This window comes from Ochotona princeps, chromosome 1 (assembly GCF_030435755.1).
Source record: "Ochotona princeps isolate mOchPri1 chromosome 1, mOchPri1.hap1, whole genome shotgun sequence".
In the NCBI taxonomy this organism is placed as follows: domain Eukaryota; kingdom Metazoa; phylum Chordata; class Mammalia; order Lagomorpha; family Ochotonidae; genus Ochotona; species Ochotona princeps.
In genome coordinates this window covers 45695764-45723101 of record NC_080832.1, presented here as the reverse complement: position 1 = coordinate 45723101, position 27338 = coordinate 45695764, and the positions used below count along the sequence as shown (strand labels likewise).

Below are 27338 nucleotides of genomic sequence, written 5' to 3'. Positions count from 1 at the left end.
ATGTGGGAGACCCCAATGGATTTCCTAGCTCCCGACTTCAAGTTAGACCAGTGCAGGCTGTTGTGGAAACTTAGGGAGTAGATCAGTGGATGAAAGATTTTCTCTCTTGCTCTGGCTTTCATATATTTAGGAAAACACATTTTTAATAATTCATAGAAAACATATAGTTTAAAATTCATGCATTATTTTTCTGAGATGAATTCACGTTACTTTTTTTAATAGGCTTTCATATACATGTGTTTGAAAAATTTTTGCACCAAACTAAGCCTAGAATTTAATTGTATTTTTTCAAACTGTTTAAAGTACTCTTAAATTTGTAATCATTTTAAGGCATTAAAAATGTTATTAATTTGCTTCAATTCCACTGGATTAGATTTTGAAGTCCATTATTATCTGATGATAATCACTTTAAAAAGTACTTAATTTTTGCCTAAAATATGTCCAATCATTGCACTTGGAACTTTATTTTAGATCATGATTGACTCAACAGATTCTGCAACCTTGGAACAGGTTGGTACCACAATTTCTAAAACAGTCCTCACTTGTCCTTGGGAATCATGAACAATGTCTTTCTCCCCGTGTTACTGGTTCATTTATGAACCTCAGAGTTTATGAAGCATTGGACTATCTGACAAATGTATGATGAGCAGTCTAAAAATTATGAGTGAAGTCTTTGTTTAGAAATATTTTTGAGTATTTGTTTATTTATTCGAAACATGGTGTTAGATAAAGAGAGAGATAAGCAGAAACAGAACTTTCTTCAGCTGAATAATTCCTCTAATGGCTGCCATAGACTGGTATTGGGAAAGCTGAAGCCAGGAGTCAAGAGCTCCATTTAGGTTTCCCACATGGGTACCGGGGCTTCAGTACTTCACTAAGCACAACAGTAGGGAACTGGGTTGACAGTGGAGAAACAGGGATTTGGCACTGCAGGTGGTGGCTTAAACTTGCTATAGCACAATGCAGTCCTCTAAGTTCTGTGTTTCCAAGTTCTGAAATAACTCAGTATCAATGTGATCAGTCCTAATGGCTCTCAGTTTTTTGCAGGTGCTATTTCATTCCCTCATTGAAAAGTGAACAGTGAAAAAGCTTACGCAAAATAAACTGAATTTATTGTAACAAAATGAATGGATAAATTAAAAGCAAAACATCTAAAGTTACAGAATTACTACATAGTCAAGATATCACCCAGTGTCAACATTTGAAATAGTCTAAAATGGAAGAATAATTTGTTTCCACTGGCAAATCTGATGTTCACATAAGCGGATGCTGATGGTGGCTTATGGAAAAACTCTAAAGATTATTGTGTGTGTTAGAAAGCCTCATTCACTCTAAATCACCTATCAAATATGCTTTTGGGAAAAAGGCAGTTCATTTGCAGCTCCCCAACCATTCCCTGACTCTGACAATTTTCTCCCAGCCAAGAAAACTGGCACCCACAAAGCCACACTCTATAAATTCTCAATAAGAGAAAATCAATTGAATTTTCATGTTTTATTTGTCTCTTCTTGTTTAACCACAAATGCCTAATCACTGGATTTATTCTTTGAAATATGTTCAAGTTTAGATTTTGATTAAACAAAATTGAAACAAAATTCAGTTGGTAGAGTAGTGAAGAATAATTCTTCTATATTTTATAATTATGAATGTGTTATATCATGAGCATAAATTGATACGTTTATTATAAATTTATGATAAATTTGATACACAATGATACATTTTATACTGATGCACAATGCATAATGTTAAAATATTTTAAAGATTTACAATGACAAGGTAGAACATTCCACATGGGGGGAGGGCGGGAGGAGGGGTGGGGTGATTCCCAGTTCCAACGAAACTGTATCACATAATACAATGTAATCAATGAATAAAAAAAAAAAAAAGAAAAAAAAAAGATTTACAATGGGATCCTCACTGTTAAGGAACTTTTACTATTACTATTAGCTTACTTAGGAAGAGTTTTACCAAAGTTCTTAGTGGGCCTTACTAATAGTTAGTGAGCAAATAGAGCCTGAATCCCACCATTGCTCACAACAGCTAAGCAAAGCACAGCAGAACATGGTTGAGCCCACAGATTTTAACCACATGGTAGACTGTTTGATTTAAAGTTACATTTTAATTTCTTATAGGCTTTGATCAGCCAAATTTGGTTTTCAGACATGATGGACAAAAGCTATCATCTTATTTATTAGTAGTGATTTAGCAGGTTAATAAAACTGATATGGCAGCTGCTCTTATCAGAGCAAGTTATTGCAAGTCCCTGAACAGCTTAATCCCATCATTTCCTTATCAGTGATCATTTGTGTAGTGTAAACTAACATCAGGGCTACTACCTCATGGGAACATATGTTTCAGGAATTCTATATAAGGACTGAAATATAGGTGTAGATATAAATTGATCAACAAATGAGGAAAAACATTATATGAAGGTATAAATTGTTTAACCAATAAAGAAAAATATTAGATATAACATAAATATTGTAATAGTCAAAAAGAACAACAGTAATTTCATGTGTCCCATTAAAAATCTCTTATATTTTATAGTGTGTTCACTTTAAAATATGGACACAAGAATTAATTCTTTATTTATAAATTTTAAATAGTATCTCTCACTTGAAATAAAGCCTAAGGTTGGGGACATTTGCTGTTAATGAAAGAAGATAATTTTGTTAGGTATAAAGGCCACTTCCATAATACATGTATTTACTTGGAGAAATTACTTAGTCATATGTAGTATTTTTGAGCATTATTCATGTATCTTCTTCTAAAAATGGACAACAATCATATGGGGAGAAAACAGTCGTCATGTGGTTGGGAATGTTTATTCAACGTAGCCTATAAGAAAAGCATCAGGTATGTCAATTAAAACTAGTTGCCACATGGTGAGGTAAGCTTCACCACTGGCATCTGTTCTTCTTTTGTTAAAGTAATTTTGGTAAATATTTCTCCATGAATTTTTGAAGGCATCTTGTAAACAACAACAGCATCATACTGTAAAATGTTGCAAGGAAGATGAATAATTCATGTTTACTGGTTGTAAAACCATTCTCCCTTATTCTATGAGATTTATCTTTGGGTGTTAGTGAGTTATTTATGATCTTTTCTTCTTTCTTCTATAATATGCTATATTATCATTCAGATAACACCAATACCTAATTACTCTAGAAAGAGGTTTAAAATGGAAAGATAATTGTATTAAATACACAAGAAACGGGGTATGAAACATGCTAAAGCGAACTTGAAAAATATTGAAACCTGTATTGCTAGCAATAGCCTTTCTACCTAAGTAGAAATATGGATAGATATTAATATGCATTACATGTGAAACTAAGATATGTAGTTTTTGTCCAATCTAATGTTTCACTGTGAACCTGGAAATTCACATCCACAATGTTTGTTGAAAGCTGTTTTATGTTCTATATTGTATTCAAGAAGAAAATTTTACTTATCCAAAAAGTATTTAAAGGATTTTTAATTACAGCTATTTCTAGATAGGGATACATTAGTCTTAGTGATTGATGGTGGAGGCAAGTCATTTACATGTATTTCAATGATGCAAGAGATGCAGATATTAAAATAAATGACTAAGAGAGGTTAGGACACTGAGAGATTAGTTTTGCTTGAAAAAGCAGCAAAGCTTTAGGAGGCAAAGGCTTGCATCAAGATACAGGTAAGAAATTAGTTCAGAAAGTAGGAAAGCCATTCTCAATGGAGAGTTTAACAAAACAAAGGCATCAAGGTAGAAGACACAAGCTATTTGTGGAGAGTAGGCAATCGTCATTGCAATAGATAAGTTTATACAGCAATAATGTTGGTGAATTTCATTGTATGTTCTTAGAGATTCTTTAATCTATACCAAAATTAAAATTGTGCTTTTTGATTGGCAAAAGTTCTTACTTTTATTTCTTCATGACATATTGTTATTTAGTTTTTATGTTATTCATTTATTTAGCAAACATCTATTGATTTTCTGTTATTGGAAGCTTATGGCCTAGAAGGAATCTTTGTTTATATCTGGAATGTCAAATATGAAGCATCCAGATTAGTGGTGCAGAAGGTCTTAATGATTTATTTTAGTTATCTGTGTTTACCATGTCTGTATACTCAAGTAGAATGCAGTATGTTTGCATGTATATTCAAATTGCATTTCTCTTAAGAATGTCTTCTTGTAAATAAAATTGACATTCACGATTTGATATATATTTAGCAACTTAAATATGGGGGCAACATGATTTATTGAATTAACAATGCTATGTGGAACTTTGAGTCTCAGTTTTGCTTTCAAACTTATTACTTTTTAATGTAACCTTTGAGAACAAGTGCTATTTTGTTTTTAACTACTGTCACCTGCTCTGATTTAAAACAACTTGATATTGTCAAATCCTACAGGGTACAGACCCTCCCCCAACTTTTTCAATTATCAGCACCAAATATCCAGTAAGCACTGAATACATGCTTAAAGAAAGAGTGCTCTCTTTTATAGATTCGATAAATTCTGACATGTTTAGAAGATTACATTGCAAAAATATTCTCAGCTTTACTCATGTATGTAAGTGATGAAATGTTGGTAATGAGAAATGGATAAACTGTTTCTTTTTTGTGGAAATTAAAATAACTGACCAAGTCGCCTTTCTCAGGTGTGAGTTCATCTCTAACTTGAAAATATCATTTTCTTCCCTTTCTTTAATGTTTTTCCAAGATACAGTATTGTAGGTATAGGAGTTCATCCTTCCCCATCTCCTCCCTCTCTCCCCGTTTTCCCTCTTGCTATCCCCTACCAAGTATTATCATGATGGTATAGCTCTTAGTACAAATTACAAGTTTAACTTTCTGAGACTTAAATGTATCATGACATCATAAACACAGGAAAAGGTGTAAAATTTAGTATCATAATATAGAAGCATATTGTTAAGTTATACTGGGAGTCCTACTTTTATTTGGAAGTAGAGATGCATGCTGCATATAACAAAGTCATTTTTGTTTGACAGTGAATAAAATTCAAATGTTAATAAAGACAGAGGAATTAAATATTTTGGTTTTCAAAATTTGTTTTAAAATATTTCTCTTATTAAAAATAAGGACCTGTAAATTGTGTCAGGAAAATTTTTTCTTAAAATTAACAACAAGAAAAAAGTTACAGACCTGTGTTACTTAATATTTATTGAGCCCTATGTTGCAACTTTACAAAAATGTGACCATCAGTTGATTTTCAAACCTGGAGGTAACCACACCTCAGTGCTGGTCATTGTGGCCACTCTTCTTCAACCTTAAGAGGCCATGGAATCTGGAAACATGAGTGTTCCTGATCTTCGTATTGCTCTTTAGTGTACTGAAAACCAAGTTAGCAAGCAAGCAGAACACAGTAGACTCTGTCAGATCATCCCTTTGATTGTTCTTGGGATTATGGTTACTATCACTGAAAACCAAGCAGTTTCTTTTCAGTCTGCCTGGCAGACCACCATGGTATGATATCATTAATATGTTGAAAAACAAATTAGAAACAAGAAACAAAAATATCAAAGTTGCAAGAAGTTTATTAACTTTTAAAGCAATGCTTAACATTTTCTTCGGCAAGCATCTAACTGTAAAATTTGTAGGGCAAGCAGCAAGCTTTGCAAGGAGCATGAAATTGCAATGTTTTTCTTTGAAATTGATTATCACTTATTTTATTTCTTCTAACATATACATCTTGTTTAGTACATAGTTCTGCTAGTAAAAGAGACATTAACATTTATTCCATACTTTCAGGCTCATCTAATCTTCAAAAGTAATTGCTTAAATATAATTTAAATCATGGGTTCCAAGTATTCCCTTATCTAAAAAGTAATTGCCTAAATATAATTTAAATCATAGGTTCCAAGTATTCCCTTATCTAATTCTATTAAAATGACTCTTTCAATAAATTTGGCTGATACAAGCATTTCTTTTAGGTTCTAGTTACATATATCAAATTGCTATTTTGAAGTCTTCATAGGCTTTTTTTTTTCACTTAAGATTTATATTATTTCATTGGAAAGGCAGATGTACAGAAAAACAGATACAGAGAAAAAGAATTTTCATCCACTGGTTTACACCCCAAGTGGCCCTAATGGCCAGAGCTGAGCAGATCCAAAGTGAAGAGTCAGGAGCTTCTTCCCAGTCTGCCATGAGTTGCAGGGTCCCAGGGCTTTAGGCCATCCTGTACTGCTTTCCCAGACCACAAGCAGGGAGCTGAATGGGAAGTGGGTCAGGTGGGACAGAAACCAGCTGCCAAGTGGGAAGGCACTGCGTGCAATGCAAGGATTTAGTCATTAGGATATCATGCTGGGCCATCTTCAATTAGCTTTGTAGTGCCTCCATCCTTGTCTAGTTTTCTGTGTATCTTACAAGTCCTTTGTCCTTCTCTGCCATGAAATTTGTTTCTGTATTACAGACACTGAACAGCTTTGAGTTTAACATGCTATCATTGTCTTTTTATCAAAAGGACTTAAAAACTCCTTCCTAGCCTGCTACAACGAGAGAATATTTTCATTTACTTTGGTCACTCCACATTACTGTACCCAAATATGACAATTAGAAGTGTTGCTGCAATGTAAGTGTATATTTTAATGTTTAAAGATCCTTTCTTTCTGTTTCAAATGAACCTGAGACAGCGACTGAGCTGTCCCGGTCCTGCTTTTGTACTGACAGAAGAAAGTCCATCTTCTGGGCTCACACAATGGACAACTTGTCTGGCTGTTGCTTTTGGCCTGTTCTCAGGTCCCTGGGCTCTGGAGACCACTGTCTACATAGCCTCAAGGTCCACTTCCTAGGACTTTGCTGTTTGTCCCTATCTATTCTCAGGAGGCCACACTGCTCCATCAGTACACACAACCTTGGATGAAGGAGTATCTGAGGCTGGTGGTGGGTAACGTAAACAGAGCAGCAAGGACTAAGTTAATCTTCCCCACCTCTCTGTTTTCACATCAAACCACAGGTGCCTAAGAATTCTAAATTCAAATCCTTATACCAGATTATTTTAGAGTTACATTGTAAGTGTAGGAGAGAGGAATATTTTCAATAATGTTTGTTAGCTTGCTCTCTATTTTTAAGTATTTAGATATGTATATTTTGCTTCCATTTGTACTTTTGTCCTGTGAACTGAAATGTGAGGGTGGAACTGCTCGATTAAATTCTTTCTTCAAGAAGCCTTGAAACTTAGAGCCTTCATTATCCTGTTCACTTTAAATACAGAAGATAATGCTATGAAATTGTATATTAAACATAACTAAACTGCCAAATCCCCCCATTATCTTTTACTTTTTTTCCTTTCCTGATCTGAGATGAATGCAAATTTAAGAGATAGGTAAGCAAATGGATAGTGGAGCTTCCTCCTGGAGGGCTGAAAGAAGGTGGGGACTTACCACAGACAGCACATGTTAGAGGACTTTGACCCCTATCATTACAGACCCATTATTTGACTAGCTCTTGTATAATATGGAAGTGTTTGTATGTGAGTGTTTGATACCTCAGGAGTCTGTAGCTTAGAAGAAAAAGCTATACTTTTGCAATCAGTGGGAGTTCATATTTATCTTGTGGTGTATAATACACTGAATTTTTTTTAATGTTTATATGCTTATTTTCATCTATTTCATAGGCAGAGAGAGAGAGAGAGAGCAAGTGAGCACTCCCATCCACTGGCTTGCTCCCCAAATGCCCACATACAGTCAGGGGTAGGGCAGACCCAAACCAAGAACCCAGTAAAGGTGCAAGCATTTGAGTTGTCATCTGTCCCATAGAATGCATTAGTATGGATCTTAATCTGAAGCAGAGTAGCGCTCGCTGTGATGTGGCATGTAGGCATCATAAATAGTAACTTAATTCCTTAATTCTCTGGCACAGTGTTCCTTCCTAGATATATTTGTGTTCACAATACAAATATTCACAATACTCACATTCAATGTGTCATTTCCAATTTGATTTGCATTATAGTTTTCCCTATTGTTACACAAAAGTTGGAAGTAAAAATGATAATTTGTCTCTTCATTCTTTGTATGGAAATTAACATTCAGTGTCACTTGCTTCGCACATATTCCTATGCATGACATTCATGTCTTCCTCACATACAATGGCATACATGTTTCTCCTTCCAATAGATATTCTATAAAGGAAACCATGCCATGTTCTTGTTCAGTTGACTAAACTCAAGATGAACCAAGCGATTTCTAACGAATAAGATTGATTTTGGGCTAAATTCCTACATTTCTAAATTTTGGGCTTTGAAACCTACTTCTTTTAGGTGACAAACAGGATTAGCAGTGTAAGAGTCTTCTGTCTCTTTGAGGCCTAGAGTCAGAAGTACAAAGAATTAGTTACCATCAGAGTAGAATGAAGCACAGCAAGAGGCTGATTGAAACTATGAAGAAAGGACGGTCATCCAGGGCTGCGTTTCTGCTTGTGGTTGCTCCAGTTATTCCTCAGTCTCTCTCTCCTCCATGCACTCCTCTGTTAACATGCACTGGTTTCTGTCTTTGCCCTAGGTATCATTACTATGGGATTGGTATCAAAGAGAGCAGCGCATATTACCACTCTGTTTATTCAGGAAAGGGCCTGACCAGGTAATGTTATAATGTCTTGAAACAGATTCTGCTTCCTACTTCCTAAGAAATACATGATATCTATTGAACAAAATCTTTTGCTAATTTTGCTTATGAGGGTTTTTTTTAAGTGTTAGTGTCAATTTTGTGTGTACATTTGTTATTATATAGTCCAGAATACTGGGAAATTTATATAATGTATAATACTAAAGGGGAATAGATAGCGGACTAAGTGTTCAAAGAGAGGAAGAAGAGAAATTATGGGAGCTGATTGCTTATAAAGTAGCATTTACTCATAAGGCTGAGTTTCTTTTCCAGGTTGGATTTAATAAAATAACAGCAGAAAGTACAAGTGTAATTTTTTCTGAGATAGCTAGTTATGAAGATCTGTATGCTTAACTAATACCTTACCAAAATAAAAACCTAATTATAATCATCTCTAATCACACATACTATGGCTTTCATCATATCTTAAGAAGATGAAGCGGCTGACTTATTTGTGTTGCTCTGAAAGTAAAGACAGGAATATAAAGAGCACATGGCACTAAGCCCTCATGAACTACCAGGAGGAGGCTATTCATATGTAGCGACCATGAATGAGACTAATGCAAATGCCCATCATTTTAAAAAGTACCAGCACTCTGACTATTACAGCTGCATCTAAGACATGATTTACCAGGAGGTGCTCTTAGAAAAGATCTTTCTAGGTAAAGTATTTTGTGGAAAACATTTTCATTACCTGATTCATATTAAAATGATTTCAGACATTACAAGTAACATAATGACAACTCACTGGCCACTGCAGGCTGGAACATACACAGGTAGTTTCTGTTTGCCTCATTTGTTTCCTGACTTCCCTCTGTAGTCCTTGTTTTTTCTACCTTCCAAAGATCTGCTGTTTGGAAGTTGAGCAAGATGCTTGGGTTTAACATGAAAAATAAATTTCTCTAGTTTGTTTCACTGACTGTGATATGAAAGTTACTATTTTGTATGACCTTCTGTATTTCCTTGACTGTTATAATTAATTTTTTAAACTAATGGAAAGTGTACTTTTTTTTTAAGGTTTTCTGGCAGCAAGCTGAAGAATGAAGTAAGAATTATTTTATTACTATTCTGTATCTGTCAAAATATGTCTTACAAGCCAAGAAATGCATGTTATTCATTTGCACTGGCAAACATAGAAATAGGTGTCATTTATGCAGAGCATCTTGATGACTGAGGACTTTGTTTGCATCTAAGTTAGATTGGAAGCAATTGATGAGTCTTTACGTGAATTTACTACACAACTCCAACTGACATAGGAGGGTTGCTTTTTTACTTATCATTCCCACATATCAGATACTTGGGGAGTAAAAAAAACAGATAGATAGATAGATAGATAGACAGACAGATAGATAGATTCATTTATATAAGAAGCATTCACTTAGGTATAAACAAAGAGACTATGGCAAGGATGTGGAAAGAACTGACATTTGGACTACACCATTTAGAAAAGAAGTTCAAATGCTGTGCTATATTATGGTTGGGTTTTACCACTTTGTGTACACACTCACATATATAACCTTTCTCTACAGGCTTCCTCTCCACCCTCTGCTTAAAGAACAGATCAGCAAACTGACTTTATCTAAATGAGTTAGACTCCTATTAGGGACTGCATGGCTAATTAGGCACATGATAAAGCCTTCATTATCCTCAAGTTAACTAATCATTAAAAAGGGGTGCCACAGATTTAAGGACCTAGATGAGTATTGTGTGCTAAAGCTGGTCCTAAAGTAAAGAGTAACTCCATTAGTTGGTGAAATGATGCAAACATTAACTTACGAATATAAAATGCCCCAACCATCTGAAATGACTGATTTTTTCCTAGTAGTCCCTTTAATTGCCACTAATCATCTAAGAAAATCCTGCACATTACCTATTTTTATCAAATAAATATTAGTTTTTTAACAAACAATTGCGAAACTGCAAAAACTACTTACTTAGAAATAATACCTTAACAAAAAATATTTTGTCAGTAGGAAATATGAATAAATTCTCCCAGGTTCTTTGTATCATTTTGCTGAATTTAGTGATGCTGATGGTCAACTGACACATCCTGTCTGTCGGTCATTGGTTGGTAGACCAAAAGAAAAAAGATCTCTTCAGTCTCATTTTCACTCTTTCAAAAAAAATAATAAATTTAGTAGTTTATTTTGTTAATGAAATAAAAATATTCTGCCTAGGCTATACAGCCTATGTATTTTCCGTAAATACCTAAAGCAATAATAGCATATGATGATGATGATGATGGTCACAAAAACTAATACCATTAAGGGCTTTCAGCAAGTTCAGAGCTACTCTAAATAATTTTCAAAAATAATAAAATACTTGAATCACAAAGTTGAAATTTTAAAAATATATAGGTTGATGAACTGCATGGTTTGTTCAAACACAAAACATTGAGTGTAACCCTTCATTTGACTTATACATTTGAATATTAATATCTGTGTGACAAAAAAAAATGGATGTTCACTTGGGTAATTTACAGCTACGAAAAATGCGGTTCAATGTATTTGATTTTTAAAAGATTCAGAGTTAATTTTTTTAAGGAAAACATTAATTAACAGATCCATAGCATTATAGATAATACATACTAGGGCTATATTTATGTGTATTTAATCCTGTTCTTATGGACCTTTGTAATGTAGCCAAATAAAAAGTCTTGAACATATAATTTAAGAAAATATAAGAGGTGTTACTGGGATCAAGTAAATTTAATAGGTTGAAGATATTTAGGAATTTGCCCACAGTAATGAAATGATGTTTTAGGAAAGAACTGATTGTAAGTGGGTATTTGTAGGAGAAGCAGAATAAGGAAGAGGAACAAAAAAAAAAAAATGCTGCAGACAGGTGGAATTGTGTGTGTGTGTGTGTAGCCTCACTGCTGTGTACATTTTGGTCCAGGTGGTTCTGTTTGTGGGTGATGTGCTATATATTGTAGGATGCCTTATAGAATCATAATATCCCTGGATTCTATCTTTCAGATTATGACAGACAGTATGACAACCCAAAATGTTTCTAACATTGCCTAAGTTAACCGCTGCCATTATTATAGCAAAGCAAAAAGGAGCATCACGTTGCGAAAATAAATCAGTAAGACAATTTGGGAATGACTATAGTGTTGATTGAGGTCAAATGTAGGGCTATGTAGCAGGCAGGAGCTAGGTTATACATGGTAACACGATAATATTAGGTTAAGAATTCTAGAATATGAAGCCACCAAAAGGGAATGATGTCATCTGACTTCAATATTATAAAATGCATTTGAACTTTGTTGTGGAGAATTAATGGAAAGAAAGCCAGAAGATCCAGATTTTTTGAAAATTTATTTATTTTTATTGGAAAGGCAGACTTACAGAGAGAAGCAGAGCCAAAGAGTATGAATGACCTACCATCTGCTTGTTCATTTCCCAAGTGACCACAACAACCAGAGCTGAGCCAATCCAAAAGCAGGAGCCAGGAGCTTCTGCTAGGTCTCCCATGTGGGTGCAGGGTCCCAAGGCTTTGGGTCATCCTCTACTGCTTTCCCAGACCATAAGCAGGGAGCTGGATGGGAAGTGCGCAGCTGGGATACAAGCCAGCACTCACAAGGGATTGTGGCTCATGCAATGCAAGGACTTTAGCCACAAGGCTACCGTCCTGAGCCCGAACATCTAGATTTTGATTAGAGATATAACCCTATGTATAGATAGGTAAGAGTGACTGAATTTTTTAGTTAGGAAACATTAAAGAAAAAATAGTTGCAAAGAACAGAAAAGTAACAGTTTCAATCTACAACATATTTATTTGATTTGCTTGTGAAACTGTAATTTTAAGCAGGAATGTGTGACTGGAGAAGAGGATTTAATGAGATCCCTTTTGATGATGGTTGAAGCCATGGTAATAGATATGAATGCTGCAAAGTGGTATGGTGAAGGGTGAATGTAAAGGGAGTAGGTTAACAGGAAAAAGGTTATAAAAGGTGAAGAAGGTTGGTGACACAGCTGAGGGTAACCAGGGAGGTAAAATATAAGAACACTGTGTCAGAGAAGATAAGAGGAAATAAAATGTGCCTCCAACATAAGGGAATGTTCACCAATGTGAAACACTAACAAGTCATTACTGTAAAGATTGAAAGGGGATGTGGAGATAATTTTATGACTTCAGGGAAAACATTTTCAATAATAAGCTGGATTGGATTGTTTTTGTTATCTGAGTAAGAAATTGTGCTAAATGTAAAAAGCTTGGTCAAGTTCAGAGTGATCACTGGAAAAGGTCTTGGAATTTAGTTTGGAAGAATGATTAGGCTGATGTCCCAGTGCTGTAAAACACATCCACATACAGGGGGAATGTTGGGATTACTGTGATATTGCTGAGGGGGTAGGAAGCGAAGAGCTTCAGTCTGTAGACCCTGGCTCTAGCGAGAAGGCTCACTGATTCCACCAAAACTTGTAGAAGTGTAAACTCAGGCACAAGCAGAGTTGCAGATTTTGTGACTGGAAGTTGAAGGTTCTTCTGTTTTGGTGCTTTCAGGCTTCCCTCAGATAGAATTTAGGACATTTTTGCTGTAAGTGAATACCAAGGGGAGAAAGCAGGAATATGAAGCGCTTAATGAGAGTCCTAGGTTCCCAGGGAGAATTCAGTCCTGAACTGCCAGGCAGCCGTTGCATGAAGGGAATTGGAAAGGGTGAACTCTTTTATGCATAGACAATGGTACCAACTAATGCCATGCCTGGAAGAATTCAGAAAACAGTAAAAGATGTTCTGGGAACTTAATTTTCCCACAGACTTTCTGTTGAGAGGGGAAAAAGTTCTGTAAAAAAAAAAAAAAGAAAGGAAATGTAACATTTAAATGGCAAATTGCTCACTGAAGTATAACTGGTTTTGATTAAGTAAGGGGTGTTACTGTTGAGAAAGGAAGAAAACATTGTTCAATGAATTATTTTAAATTGTTTTTGGAGGAAGTTATAGTACCATACAAATAAAGTTGAGGACATAATGTTATAAAATGGAGTATTTTGTAATCTGTACCTCACACTTAAAATTTATATGAACTGTTAAATATGAAATTAATACTTATAAGAAAATTCATGTATCTACCTCAATTCTGGGTGGGGTAACTGGCTTCTTTAATGATTTGTTTATATAAATATCCTAGTTAAAGTGAAAGAGGTAGAATCAGAGAAATCTTTCATCTCTTGGTTGTGCAAATGATTACATTATTGATGATATAAATATTTTTTAATTTAATTGAAAGGTTCATACAATGATATGGAGACATGTTAACTATGGAAAACACCAGGACACAAGAAATATATATGTAAATATAAATGTAAACCAAATATGAAAAGATGACTAGACACACACACATATATATATATATATAGAATCGTTTAGTACAGTATGGTAGGTACTAGCTACATATGGCCCTTAATTAAATGAAGTAAGAAATTCAATTGCTCCATTACACTACTCATGTTTGAAATACCTTTTAAAAGCTAAATGTGGTTAATGGCTATTGTTTTGGACCATCGCAGCAGAAAGATCTATCAGCCAGCACTGTTAAGAAATATATAAATAATTTAACTGAATAACAAATATATAATCCAAATAAATTACAGCACAATACATTAACAGGCAAATCACAAAATGGAAAAAATAAGAATGACCAATAAATCAAATCATGACTAATAAAACAGAATAACACCCAATCTGTTTGACCAAGGCCCATGGCCCACAGTGATTTTTTAAATAGCTACATTAGCAATAATTAAAAAGTCTGAAGTCAACGTCTAGTAAAGCGGAAGTGCAAACAATGTATGAGTGCATTGCTGGAGAACTACTCCTGAAGAACTCACACTGCGCAAGGAAACCAGTATGACGATGTTCATTGCAGTGTTGTTTATGAATGGGAAATGATTTTTTTCTTTTTTTATTTATTATTTTTAATTCATTAATTACATTGCATTATGTGACACAGTTTCATAGGTACTTGGATTCTCCCCACCCCTCCCCAAACCCTCCCACCATGGTGGATTCCTCCACCTTGTTGCATAACCACAGTTCAAGTTCAGTTGAGATTCCTGAATGGGAAATGATTAAAATAACTACCATAATATAATGAAGAAGAATTTTATGGATGATTATGAGGCAAATCAATGTTACTTTAAAAATGACTGAACTATAATTCATATTAAAATATTGGAATTGTATCATAAGGCTAAAGTTGAGCTAAAAAAAAAATTCCTTGAGTGGGGAAGGGTAATATTCTAAGGAACCGTTTTAAAACAATATTGTACATTGTTTAAGAAAATTTACTTATGAGGTAATTTTTAAAAGATTTTAATAAGAATGATCTAAAACTAAATCATGCCATTAATGATTTCTTGTGGAGCAGGAAGGAAGTAAATTAGAGAGGGCTATAAAGCCTGACTTAATATTGAAAGTATCTCATATCTTCATCAGGATGGTAAGTACCTGAGTGTTAATTTTCTTGTCTATGCTTTTTTGGTAATTTTTAGGTAGTACAATATATAGAGTCAAATAAAGCCAGAGACAATTAAAACAAAGCATTAAAACATGGGAAGGGGATGACAAGAAGAAGTGCCATTTGTTGTTATGAATATTAACAGTTTGAAATGTTGTATACAAAAATGCAGCGTCCTTAATGTTAAAGATATCTTAGAGGCTCTCTCAAATTCCTAAAATTCCCCCAAATCAAAAAGACAAAACCTGATTCTTTTACTTTCCCTTATAGAAAGGAAGATTTTCTTTTCTTGTGAATCTTTCAATTAATTAATTAAAACCATGTAATCGTCATTATGTCCTAGAGAATAAATCCCATCATGTCAGATATTTCAACAAGGATGTTTCTCTGATAGCCTGAGTTTCCTTCTCCTTAACATTGACCATTCTTGGCCAGTTGGACAACTTTGTGCCAAGATAAATATCAAATCCTCCCTCTGGGGTGTATGCTGTTCAAATATTTGTAGACTGTTATCTTGCTCTTTTTTGTCATCACTTAGCCAAACTGTGCTGTTTAACTCCTTTAATCTTTGCTCATAAATCAGACCATCTTGTCTTCTCATCATGTTTGTTTCTTTTCTATAGGTTCATTCTTATTTTCTCTTAGAATTCTTAATAGTTCACCCAAAATATTGAAGCATTTAGCTAAGAAATAAAAAAAAGCAATAAAATAAAGCAAAAGCTAGACTTCTGTAGCTAGCTTAGGATCCGACATTACTTTTAGTGTAATGGTAATAGCAAACAAATTAGGGGATAAAAATAACTATCCATGCATTTTTTGACAGATAATTATCCTTTCCTTTTTTCCTGTTGCATATTCTGAACCACATAGTTTTAATGACATATGCCACTTACACCAGCTTTATACATAGTTGTGTACTTATAGAAAGAAATCTATTCAAACAATTATCCTTTTATATTGCATGTTTGACGTTGATATACTGTCGGAAATGGTCTTAGTAGTTGGGTCATTGACAACCCTGTGGAAGACCTGGAATTGATTTCTCATCTTCTTGTTTAAGCCTGAGGTAGCACCAGCCTTCAGATATTTGGGCAGGAATGAAGCAAAAATTAAGCTCCTATCTCTCTCTCTCTCTCTCTCCTGTTGTTTAAATACATTAAAAACATGTTTCCCTGGGTTTTGTTTTGCCTCTTTTCCACTCATATTGCTGCCTCCAATTGTATTTTTTATTAACATGAGATTTTAAAAAAGTATCAGGGGCAGCAAAAAGTAAGTATTCTAATACATGTTTTCCTTAATATTGTGACATTTGAAAGAAATTTTATTCACAGTAATTATACTTAATTTTGGACTATAATGTGACATTTTAATATATGTATACAATAAATGTTGGTCAAAACAAGCGCCAACTTTACTTATGCACAGTAAATTTTAAGGGAATCACAGATCATTAAAATTCATAGTAATAAATCATTTAACCATTAATTTAACCAAAATATAACAAAGTGAAGTTTTAATAAACTTTAATTATGGCAGTTTTGATTCATACAGATATTTCTTAATTTTTACTATTTTGTTTTTAAAATTTTCACTCCCACATATAAAACATATAATATTTGTTCCCCTTGGTCTAAATTATTTTGCTCAAAATGATGTCTTCTATTTGAGTCTGTTTTGCTACAAATGGTAAAACTGGTGTTTTTTTAAAATATAACTTAATATTATTCCATTGTGTATGTATACACCACATTTTCTTTTTTTTTTAAAGATTTATTTATTTTTACCTAAAAGGCAGATTTATAGAAAGAAGAGGATACATGGGCCCAGCGGCGTGGCCTAGTGGCTAAAGTCCTCGCCTTGAATGCCCCGGGATCCCATATGGGCACCGGTTCTAATCTCGGAAGCTCCACTTCCCATCCAGCTCCCTGCTTGTGGCCTGGGAAAGCAGTTGAGGACAGCCCAAAGCTTTGGGACCCTGCACCCGCGTGGGAGACCCGGAAGAGGTTCCTGGTTCCCGGCATCAGATCGGTGCAACACCGGCCGTTGCGGCTCACTTGGGGAGTGAATCATGGGATGGAAGATCTTCCTCTCTGTTTCTCCTCCTCTCTGTATATCTGCCTTTCAAATCAAATAAGTAAAATCTTAAAAAAAAAAAAAAAAAGAAAGAAAGAAAGAAAGAAGAGGATACAGAAAGAAAGAACTTCCATTTACTGGTTCACTCCTCAAGTGCCCACAATGGCTGGAGCTGAGCCAATCTGAAATCAGGAGCCAGGAGCTTCTTCCAGGTCTCCCGCACAGGCCCAAGGTCCCACGGCTTTGGGCCATCCTCTACTGCTTTCCCAGGCCACCAGCAGGGAGCTGGATGGGAAGTGGATCAGGTGGGGTACAGGCGATTCCAGTGCATCCAAGGAGAGGATTTGGTCACTAGGCCATCACATTGGCCCCATCACATTTTCTCTACCTAGTCATCTTATAATAGGCACCTTGGTTGGTTCCAACTTTTGGCTGTAGCAAACAATGTAACTATAAACAAGATCTTGCATGTCTCTCTTTAATTCATTGTGTTTAAGTTTTTGGGGGGAAGAAACACAGTAGTAGTTTCAGGATGATGTGGCAAATGTATTTCTAGTTTCTTAGAAAACCTCCACATTTTTCTACGTTGGCTGCAGTAATGATATTGCCATCAACAGTGTGTAATTATTTCCCTTTCTCTATATTCTCTCTAGATTTGTCACTTTTCTGGATTTCCATCATTCTGATAGGAGTGAAATGCTGTATCATCATGGTTTTGATTTGAATTTCCTTGATGATTATTAACATTAACTATTTTTTCTGAGGTCTTTTGCCCATTTCTCAACTGGATTTTTGTTTTGTTTTTGGTACTGAGATCTTTAAAGTCGCTGTTATTTGGAATACTTATTCTTTCTTGAGTAGGTGGTTGGCTAATATTTTTTTCTCATTGTATTGGATGTCTCTTCAGTCTGTTGTTCATTTTCTTTGCTGTGAAAAATCTTTTGAGTTTAATTTGTTTAGCTTTCCTTTGTTTTGTCTCATTATTTTCATGCACTTCATCAACCTATGTTGTCCAACTGAGGAATTATTTATTTTTATATTTAATTTTAATATGATAAAAGGCTCTAATCATGTAGCCCATTCTTGCTTGTTTTTATATTTTGCATTTCTTTGTGCCTTTGTTATTATTTATCTTTTTTATGGAGGCTTTCTAGCATGATGAGATTCTCTTCTCTCTTGATTATCTGATTGTACATGAATTTCTTACTGTTATGTGTTTCCATGATAGCTGGTATTTTCATTCTATCTCTAATGTAGGACTCGTTTTCATTAAGGGTGGTATGGTGGTAGAGAATTCTCACAGTTTTTGCTTGTAGGTTAAAGACTTTATTTCTCTTTTCTTTCAAAGAATAGCTGCACTGGATTGATATTCTTGCTTCACTGAAAGCCTGAAATATATTAACTTGTCTCTTCTGGTCTGCACTGTTTGTTTTGAGGTCTGCTATTAGTCTAATGAATTTTCTTTAACATGTAGCTTGATGTTTTTTTCTTTCACTGTTTGTATGACCTGCACATTGTCTTTACGCTGTATAGATTTGACTATAATGTGTTGTGGTTAGGATCTTTTTTATTGAGTCTGCTTGAGCTCCTTTAAGCCTTCTGTATCTGCATATCCTATGTGTCCCTTACAGTTTCTTCATTCTTCTTATATTTATTTTTGTGTGGTGGTGCTGTTTCAAAAGTATTTGTCCTATAGATTAGAAATCCTTTTTTCTGCTTCATCTGTTCTGTTGAAGCTCTCAGTTCCATTTTTTATACCATTGATTGAAGTTCTTAGCTCCAAAAGTTCTGATTGACTTTTTAAATGATTTTATTCTTTTTAATTTCTCATTCATATCATACAAAATCTTCAGCATCTCTTTGAGTTTTCTTCATTTTTTCTTACATCTCATTCAATTTCCTTAGGATCATTATATTTATTATTTTCCACACATTTCATAAATTTCAGACTGAACAAACAGTCTGCCAGACTGGACAATTGTGGCACTTGTAGACACTGCTTACACTGATTACAACTCAAAAAAAAAATCACCTAAGAGGTTATACCCTTTGAATAACCTAAAACTCTAGTTTGTTTAGTCAGCATTCGTTTGTAGAGGCAGCAATATGACTTTAATGTAGATGTGAGTCTCCAAAGGTATGTGACCTCAGGACCCAGAGAGTCTGTCCAGGTCCCAATGAGTCAGTGCAGGTGACTGACTCTAAGAAATACAGTACTAATAGTCACTATTCTGGAACTGCAGCACAGGAAAGTTACCTTGCTCAGATCCCACTGGAAAACTATTGGTTTTGCTTTGATTACATACTGACAACCAAGGCATGCAGCAGTGGAAAGGAGATAGTCTGTCCTAGGTCCTACAGTGCAGGTACATGTGTTCCAAGAGTACTACAGAACGTATTGTCACCTTCCCCTGGTATAAAGATTCATGTGCATAGTAGGTTGAGGATTGCGCATAGGCAGCATTGGGGCTGAAGCAGTGCTTTGTAGGGCTTTCCGTATGTTCTTGTGATGAACTCAGAAAGGACTCTGGAATCAAACTCTGTCAGTCATAGTCCCAGAGCTGCAAGTCTCAGAGTGTGCCTTACTTATATTCCATGAGCTCTTGTGCTGGGATTATGTTTAAACCCGGGAGAGGTTGATGCAGACAACATGATTTCCTCATTCCATGTTTATGAACAGGTGTCTCCTGAACATACAGAGCAAACAGTCACTGACCTACAAAGCTGCAGCATGTAGTGGGATCCTCACAGAGTTTCTTCAGGTCAATTCAGGTTACTGGAGAATATAGCTCCAATTGTCACAGTCCCAAAGCTTGAGAACTAGGAAGGTATATTACTAAGTTTCTACATGATGTTTGCAATTTATAGTAGGGTTTACGTACTAGTAAGTGCAGGTCAGGAGCAAAAGAATTCAGGAAACTAATTCCTCATCCTCCATAGAGATATGTTAAGTGTTCTCACCACTTGGAGAACCAACAATCTCTGTCTCAGAACTTCAGGCTACAATGGAATCCTTATCCAGGTCTTATGGAGCACAATCAGGTGCTGGGGATTGTGAACTAGTAGATACCAGACTAAAGCAGAGGAACCTGGGCAGGGCTGCCTATGTTCCACTGATGCAGGGAAGTTACTTCTCGAATTGTAGCACCACCAGACACAGTCTCAAAGCTTCATGACCCAGACAGGACTGCACCCCTAACCCCAGGCGGAGTCCCCCAAGTTGTTCAGGATAATACTGGGCTTTGTGACTTGAATACCTAGCACTGTGTACCAAGAAATGGCAAAGGGGACTTTTCTTTTGATTTGCTTCTTGTGTATCAGTTGCTTCTGGAGCTGACCCCCAAAATGAAAAAGGAAATCTTCCTAGGTGCCACAGAAAGAAGAAACATAGCTCGGGGGTTCGTGGCCACCAATCCCACAGGTACAGGATGCTGAGAGAATGGGAGTGTGTTTTGTAAAGCCCCCTGATTCATGTGAGCAGAGTAGGGGAGCTCTGGAGGCAGCAGAGTTGCCTGCTGTCCCTGATATAGAATAGAGTTTCATAGTAGTTACAATAGCTTATATATGGTACTTTAATACTAGGACGAAAGTGAATATGGCAATGTGGGTCCTTAATAGGAGCCAAGGAATTACTGGGACTGCAGTCATAATTTCTGACTGGATTTAAAGCCAATGAGAACTGTTTAATTTACCTCTAATCAGAGCTGAAGATCTTTGAAGATGGTGGGAGTTATCAGAGCCTTCACTTAACCTTTTGCTTTTTTTTTTAATTAATTTATTTTATTGTATAGTTGTTGTCAATCTTTACTTAGTTAATTATGGTTAAAAAAAAGGTTCAGGTGGTATAGGGAAGTGGGTAATACTATTATGTCCATATTGTTTCCATCATGTATCTGAGGTAAAGGGGGATATTGAGGGAGAAGCCCCACCCGGTTTCCCGCCCACCCCAGGTCCCGGATGTGGGGCATGCTCTGAGATATTTGCTCAAGTGGTTTTAATAGTTCTCCAGTTATGAATCGCTGCCAGTTTCGCTCGATGAGGTCATCCACTGATTGATATGGTCCATCATAAATTCTCCGTTTGCCCCATATTTCGCTGCCAACATATAGCTGAGATGAATGATTGACCTGTTCTGTCTTCTGTCTTTTCTTGACTTAACCTGTTCCTAACCAGACAGATTACTTGCTCATTTCCACCCCAAACTGAAGAGCTGGGTAAGAGCTGAGATGTTACTTGCTTCTCTATGCTGGATTCCAAAGTACTGCTTAGAGTTCTATCACTTCTTCATTGAAATTTTCTCTTAGACTCCTAGAAATATGGTACTTCATTTTGTTTTTATTTTTTTGTTTGTTTGTTTTTGTTTTTCTGGTTCTTTCTATTGTGAAGGCGTGGGCCCAGTCTTTCCAGCCATGTTGGATCTCCTCCTGACAGCACAATACTTTTTATTGGGAAATGCATTATTTGTAACTTTTCTCATCTGCCAAGAATAAGCGCTTTTCTAATCTGTTAAGTTTTAAAATTTATCATAAAATTCATCCTGTATCTTAAAGAAATTATTTTTCATTCACCACACTTTCCTCCCTACTTACCAAAAACACGTTGCTTTCCAGAATTTTTTTTTACATATATTTTTTTTATTATTATTTAACTTCATTAATTACATTGTATTATGTGACACAGTTACATAGATACTTGGGTTCTCCCACCCCTGCCCAAACCCTCCCACCATGGTGGATTCCTCCACCTTGTTGCATAACCACAGCTCAAGTTCAGTTGAGATTCCCCCATTGCAAGCATACACCAAACATAGAGTCCAGCATCTTATTGTCCAGTCAAGTTCAACGTCTTCTTAGGTATACCCTCTCTGGTCTGAAGACAGAGCTAGCAGAGTATTATCCCAGTCAATTGAAAGCTCCATCATACCATCAGTAAAAATTTACATCATTATGGAATTAATTGACATAGTAATGAGTAACCAACATGTTGAAAGTAAATACGAGTTCCCAGCCACCTTCTGTGATCACCTCACCTATACTTCAATTTAGTTTATATACAACATATAACATTCAAAACATAACATGTTATACATAACATCATATCATCTTAAATTAAGGCAAACATGTGGTATTTAACCTTTTGTGATTGGCTCATTTCCCTTAGCATGATGGTTGCTTTCCAGAATTTTTTACTGAACCTTATCACTTACGAATATATCCTTAACTAGTACATCAGTTATTATTTTCCCAGTCTCATACTACATAAAAATGGATTATTTTTTCCTTTGGCTTTTTGTTTTCATTCGACATTAGAGTTTGTGATTCTCTAATCCTAATGTATTAATTTCTGGCTCTTTATTTTACTGCTGTATGGTTTTCTATTATATGAAAATATCACAGTGCATCTGTTTAATTACACTATTGATGGAAATATTTTGCCTAGAAAAAAATTAATGCAAGCATTGTCCAGGTCTTTTTATAGGTGAGTGGAGTTCAAGTTTGTGGATATGCTCTTGTTTAAGTTTACCAGTTCAGGTCAAGTTGTTTTCCCAAGTGTTTGTGTCAGTTTATATCTCTCTTGTTTGATGTTTTCATTTACACTACTTGAAATTTGAGTTTGAGTATTATGTTGTATATTCTATTTTTGAGAATTATTTACTTATGTGTTTGGAAGGCAGTGTGACAGAGTTAGAGATGTTCTGTGTGTTGGTTCGCGCCCCCATAGCCAGGCTGAGCCAGGCTGAACCAGGCTGAAGTCAGGAACCCAGCATTCCATCTAAGGCTTCCAGATGGATGGCAGGGGCACAAGTATCTGGTCCATATTCTGCTATCTTCTCAAGAGCATTAGCAAAGAATTGATAATAAATGAGTAGTTGAAACTTGAACCGGCACTCCAATGCAAGATGCAAGTGTCCCAAGCTGGAACTTAACCTGCTGAATTATAATGCCTTTTTCTTTTGGGAGTATTTTGTTGTCCAGTTACCTTGTCCAAGATGTTTGCTTCATATTACACTTTTTCATTTAAGAAAAATTGAGTGTTAGAAGTCATTTATACATTCTGGATATTAACATCCTATGGGTTATATATTATTTATAGTTTCTTCCTGTTGTTGGTATGATTAAATATAAAGTTTAGCCAAAGAATCTTTTTTCTTTTTTAAAAAAATGTTTATCTTCCCAATAATGTAAATGTTCTACACAAGTTATTTAAAAGTATTCTTAAAGATTGCTATAACTTTTAAGTCATTTCCTTTGTAAATGATCAGAAATATTTATTGTGGTAAAATATATATGAAAGTTTCAGTTCTTTGGTATATTCACATATTTGATAACCACGACTGTTATCCATCTTCAGAACTCTTTCCTGAAAACTAGAACTCTTCACCCATTAACGACTAATTCCCTGTGTTGCCTTCTTCCAATCCCTAGCAAACTCCATTACAATTTCTGTCTTTAGGACTTTTACTATTCTATACACTTCCCTTATATGGAATCATGGAGTGCTTATCTATCTGTGACTGACTAATGAAATGTAATGTATTTTGTGTTTTCCATGCTGTAGCATATGTTAAAATGTCCGTGTTTTTCAGGCTTCATAGTATTCCATTTTGTACATGAACCATGTTTTGCTTATTCATTCCCCTGCTTGTATGCATAAACTATTGTGAATCATGCTTCTACGAACATGGATGTGCAAGTATCCCTACAAGAACTATTTTCACTTCTTTTGCATACACACTCAGAATTAGAAATAGTAGATGGTAAAGCAATTCTATTTTTAACTTTCTGAGGAATTTCTTACTGGTTTACAACCCCACATTTAGTACACAAGGATTCAATTTTCTTTACTTCCTTAACAGCATTTGTTATTTGTGTATGTGTGTGCATGATTGTAATAGCCATTTTAATGGGATTAAGAGTTATTCTACTGTGGTTTTGGTTTGCATTTTCTTAATGATTAGCAACTTGAAAATCTTTACATGTTTATTGACCATTCAGATATCTCCTTTGGAGAAATGTTTATCAAATCTTTTGTCCAATTTTAAATCAATTTGTTGGGGTCTTAGTGGTTGTCAATTTTAGGGAGTTTTATGCATATTCTAAGCATTAATTCCTGATAATACGTATAAATTTGAAGCTTTTTTTCTCTCCTAAATTTTATTGTTATTCAGTTTAGAGTGTCCATTAATGTACATTTCAAAAAACTTTTATGAAGTCCGGTTTCTCCTCTTTATGCTATTTCTTGTGTTTTGCTTTTATAAACAAGACTTCATTGTCAAATCCATCATAGTGAATCTTTTACCCCCTGTTTCACTCTAAAGCTTTAGCTTTTAGATTTAGATCTTTGATCCAGCTGTAGTTAATTTTTGTATACAGGACACAGCGTGGTAGCCTAGTGGCTAAAGTCCTCACCTTGCTAGCGCCAGGGTCACATGTGGATACCAGTTTTTGTCCTGGCTATCATCCAGCTCCCTACTTGTGGTCTGGTAAAGGAGTAGAAGACAGCCCAAAGCCTTGGGACCTTACACCTGCATGGGAAACCCGGAGGAAGCTCCTGGCTCCTGCCTTCAGATCATCTCAGCTCCAGTGGCATAGGGAGTGTATCATCAGATGGAGGATCTTCTTCTGTGTCTCTCCTTCTTTGTATATGTGAGTTTACAATAAGGATAAATAAATCTTTAAAAAATTATATACAGTTAGGTAAGAATTTTGACATCATTTTTCTGCATGTGGATACCCAGTATTATCAGCACTATTTTGTAGAAAAGACTGTCCTCTCCACCACTGAATAGATTTAGCATATTATCAAAGATCATTTGACCATAGATATGAAGATTATTTTCTAGGGTCTCTTTTATTCCATTTATGATGCATTACACTGTTTTCACTTTGTAGTAGGTTTTGAACTCAGTATATGTGAGTCCTCCGACTTGGTTGTTTTTCAAGATTGGTTAGTTATTTAGAGACTGTTGAGATTCTATATAAATTTAATGATATATTTTTCTATCACTTTGAAAAAATATCGCTGGGATTTTGCATTGATTCTAAAGGTGATTACTGAAGAGGGAAATTGAATGTTAATATTGTCCTCCAATTCATAAATATGAAACATCTCTACATACACCTTCTGTAGTGCCGTAGTTTCATTGTACAAATATTTTACTTTGATTAGCTGAAAAATATTTTATTATTTTTGCATTACTGTAAATAGAATGTTTTCTTCTTTTTCTGGGCATTCACTTTTACATGTTTAATTGTAATTCAAAAAGTTACCCATTTCATCTAGATTGTCCAATTTTTGGACATATAGTTTTTTATTGTACTCTCTTGTTTTTTTTATCCCCTTAGAATCAATATTGATTTCCCCATTGCCATTTCTGATTTTAGTCATTTTTTTAAGTCAGGATAGCCAAGGTCAATTTGTTGATCTTTTAAAAACATCAAGTATTCATTTTGCTGATTTTTGTTTTTGTTTTTTTCATTCTCTTGTCTGTTTTATCTGTGCTCCAGTTTTTGTTATTTCCATCCTTTTGTTGAGTTCAGGCAGTTGTTTATCTAACTCCTTATGTTTTAAAGATACCTTGTTGACTTAGAATCTTCCTTCTTTTAATAGTTCTAAATTTCATCCTTTGCACTGATCTTGCTACATCTCATAAATTTTGGTATGCTGTGTTTCTGTCTTTTTAAAAAAGATTTATTTATTTGTATTGGAAAGGAAGATTTACAGAGAGTTGCAGATACAGAGAGAATGATCTATCTGCTGGTTCACTCGCTAAGTGGCCACAATGGCCAGAGCTGAGCTGAACAGAAGCCAGGAGCAGAGAGCCAAGAGCTTTTTTTGGGTCTCCCATGTTGATACAAGGTTTCAAGGCCTTGGGCCATCCTCTACTGCTTTTCCAGGCCACAAGCAGGGAGCTGGAAGGGAAGAGAAACAGCCAGGATATGAACCAGGGCTATATGTAATCACAGGCATGCTAAGTGAGGATTTGGCTACTAGGCCATTGCACTCAGCCTGTTTCTGTGTCTCTTAATAGTTTTCTAAAGTATCTTATTTCACATCCTTGATCCATTGTTTGAGAGTGTATTATTTCAACAAATTTGTGAATTTTTCAGCTATCTAGCTAGCTTCATGATGTGGTAGTAGAAGAGTATACACTGTGTGATGTTCATGTTTTTAAATTAATTGATGGTTAATTTGTGACCTTTCTGATATTAATCCTGAAAAATATCCTATGTGCACTTGAGGAAAGTAGATATTCTCCTGTTTGGGGATGAAGAATCCTGCCAGTATTATTTTATCCACTGATATTTTAAATAATATGTCTTTATGTATCTTAGCTTCCTCCTGTCAGATTCTTCTTTATCAGAAGTATTGTGTGTATTTGTTAGTGTTTTGTATCACAATAAACATTTTGGAACTGATTTCATTAAATTTCATTAAAACTACTGATCAATTTTTATAATAATTACATTGAATAAAAATAATAATTTTTGTTTATCTAACATTTGCTCAGTGTTGAATCTTGTAAGTCACTGCATGCTTTTTAATAAAATATGATCATTACATCGTAAGCTTTGTGGTTTTAAATACTCTTAAGCATCCTGTATTTGTTATTGTCTTATACAGCCTCAGTTTACATATCTTTGATTTTTTTGTTAGAAATTTAACTGACTTTTAAATTGGTCTTGTATCCAGCAACTCAAAACTTTCTGTTATTAATTATAACAAACTTTTTGTTGTATGTTATAGTTTTTTCAACGTAATTGACAACATGAGGTGATCAAGTCAGTTTTGCTTTTCAATACTTACTGTTTTGCTTATGATCTCTACTATGGTACTGAATAACAGACTTGAGAGCAGACAACATTATCTGTTTTGTAGTTATCTTTTTAAAAAAAGATTAATTGATTGCTTGATTGACTGTCTTGAAAGGCAAGTAGCAGATGAGGAGAGGGAGAGAGAGATTTTCAATTTGTTGTTCATTTCTTAGGTGTCCTTAACATTCAGGGCTGGAGCAGGCTGGAGGCAGTAGTAGGAAACTGTGTCCTGGTCTTCTACATAGGTTGCAAGGTTCAAAGGGTCCAAGTACATGGAACATCTTCTACTACTTTCCCACTTTATGTATTAACAGGAAGCTGGATTGGAGCTATAATAAGTGGGATTTGAACTGGCACTCTTATAATTGATGCCAATGTTTTAAGTGT

General features: G+C 35.1%; 1 protein-coding gene across 1 annotated transcript in view; it reads left to right on the top strand.

The window, feature by feature from the left end:
• Positions 1–27338, top strand: part of RFX6 (regulatory factor X6) — a 57403-nt gene that overhangs the window by 8063 nt on the left and 22002 nt on the right. The window contains exons 5-6 of the mRNA XM_004597588.3: positions 8502–8579; positions 9621–9648. Coding sequence (XP_004597645.2) covers positions 8502–8579; positions 9621–9648 — 106 coding nt within the window. The remainder of the gene's footprint in view (positions 1–8501; positions 8580–9620; positions 9649–27338) is intronic.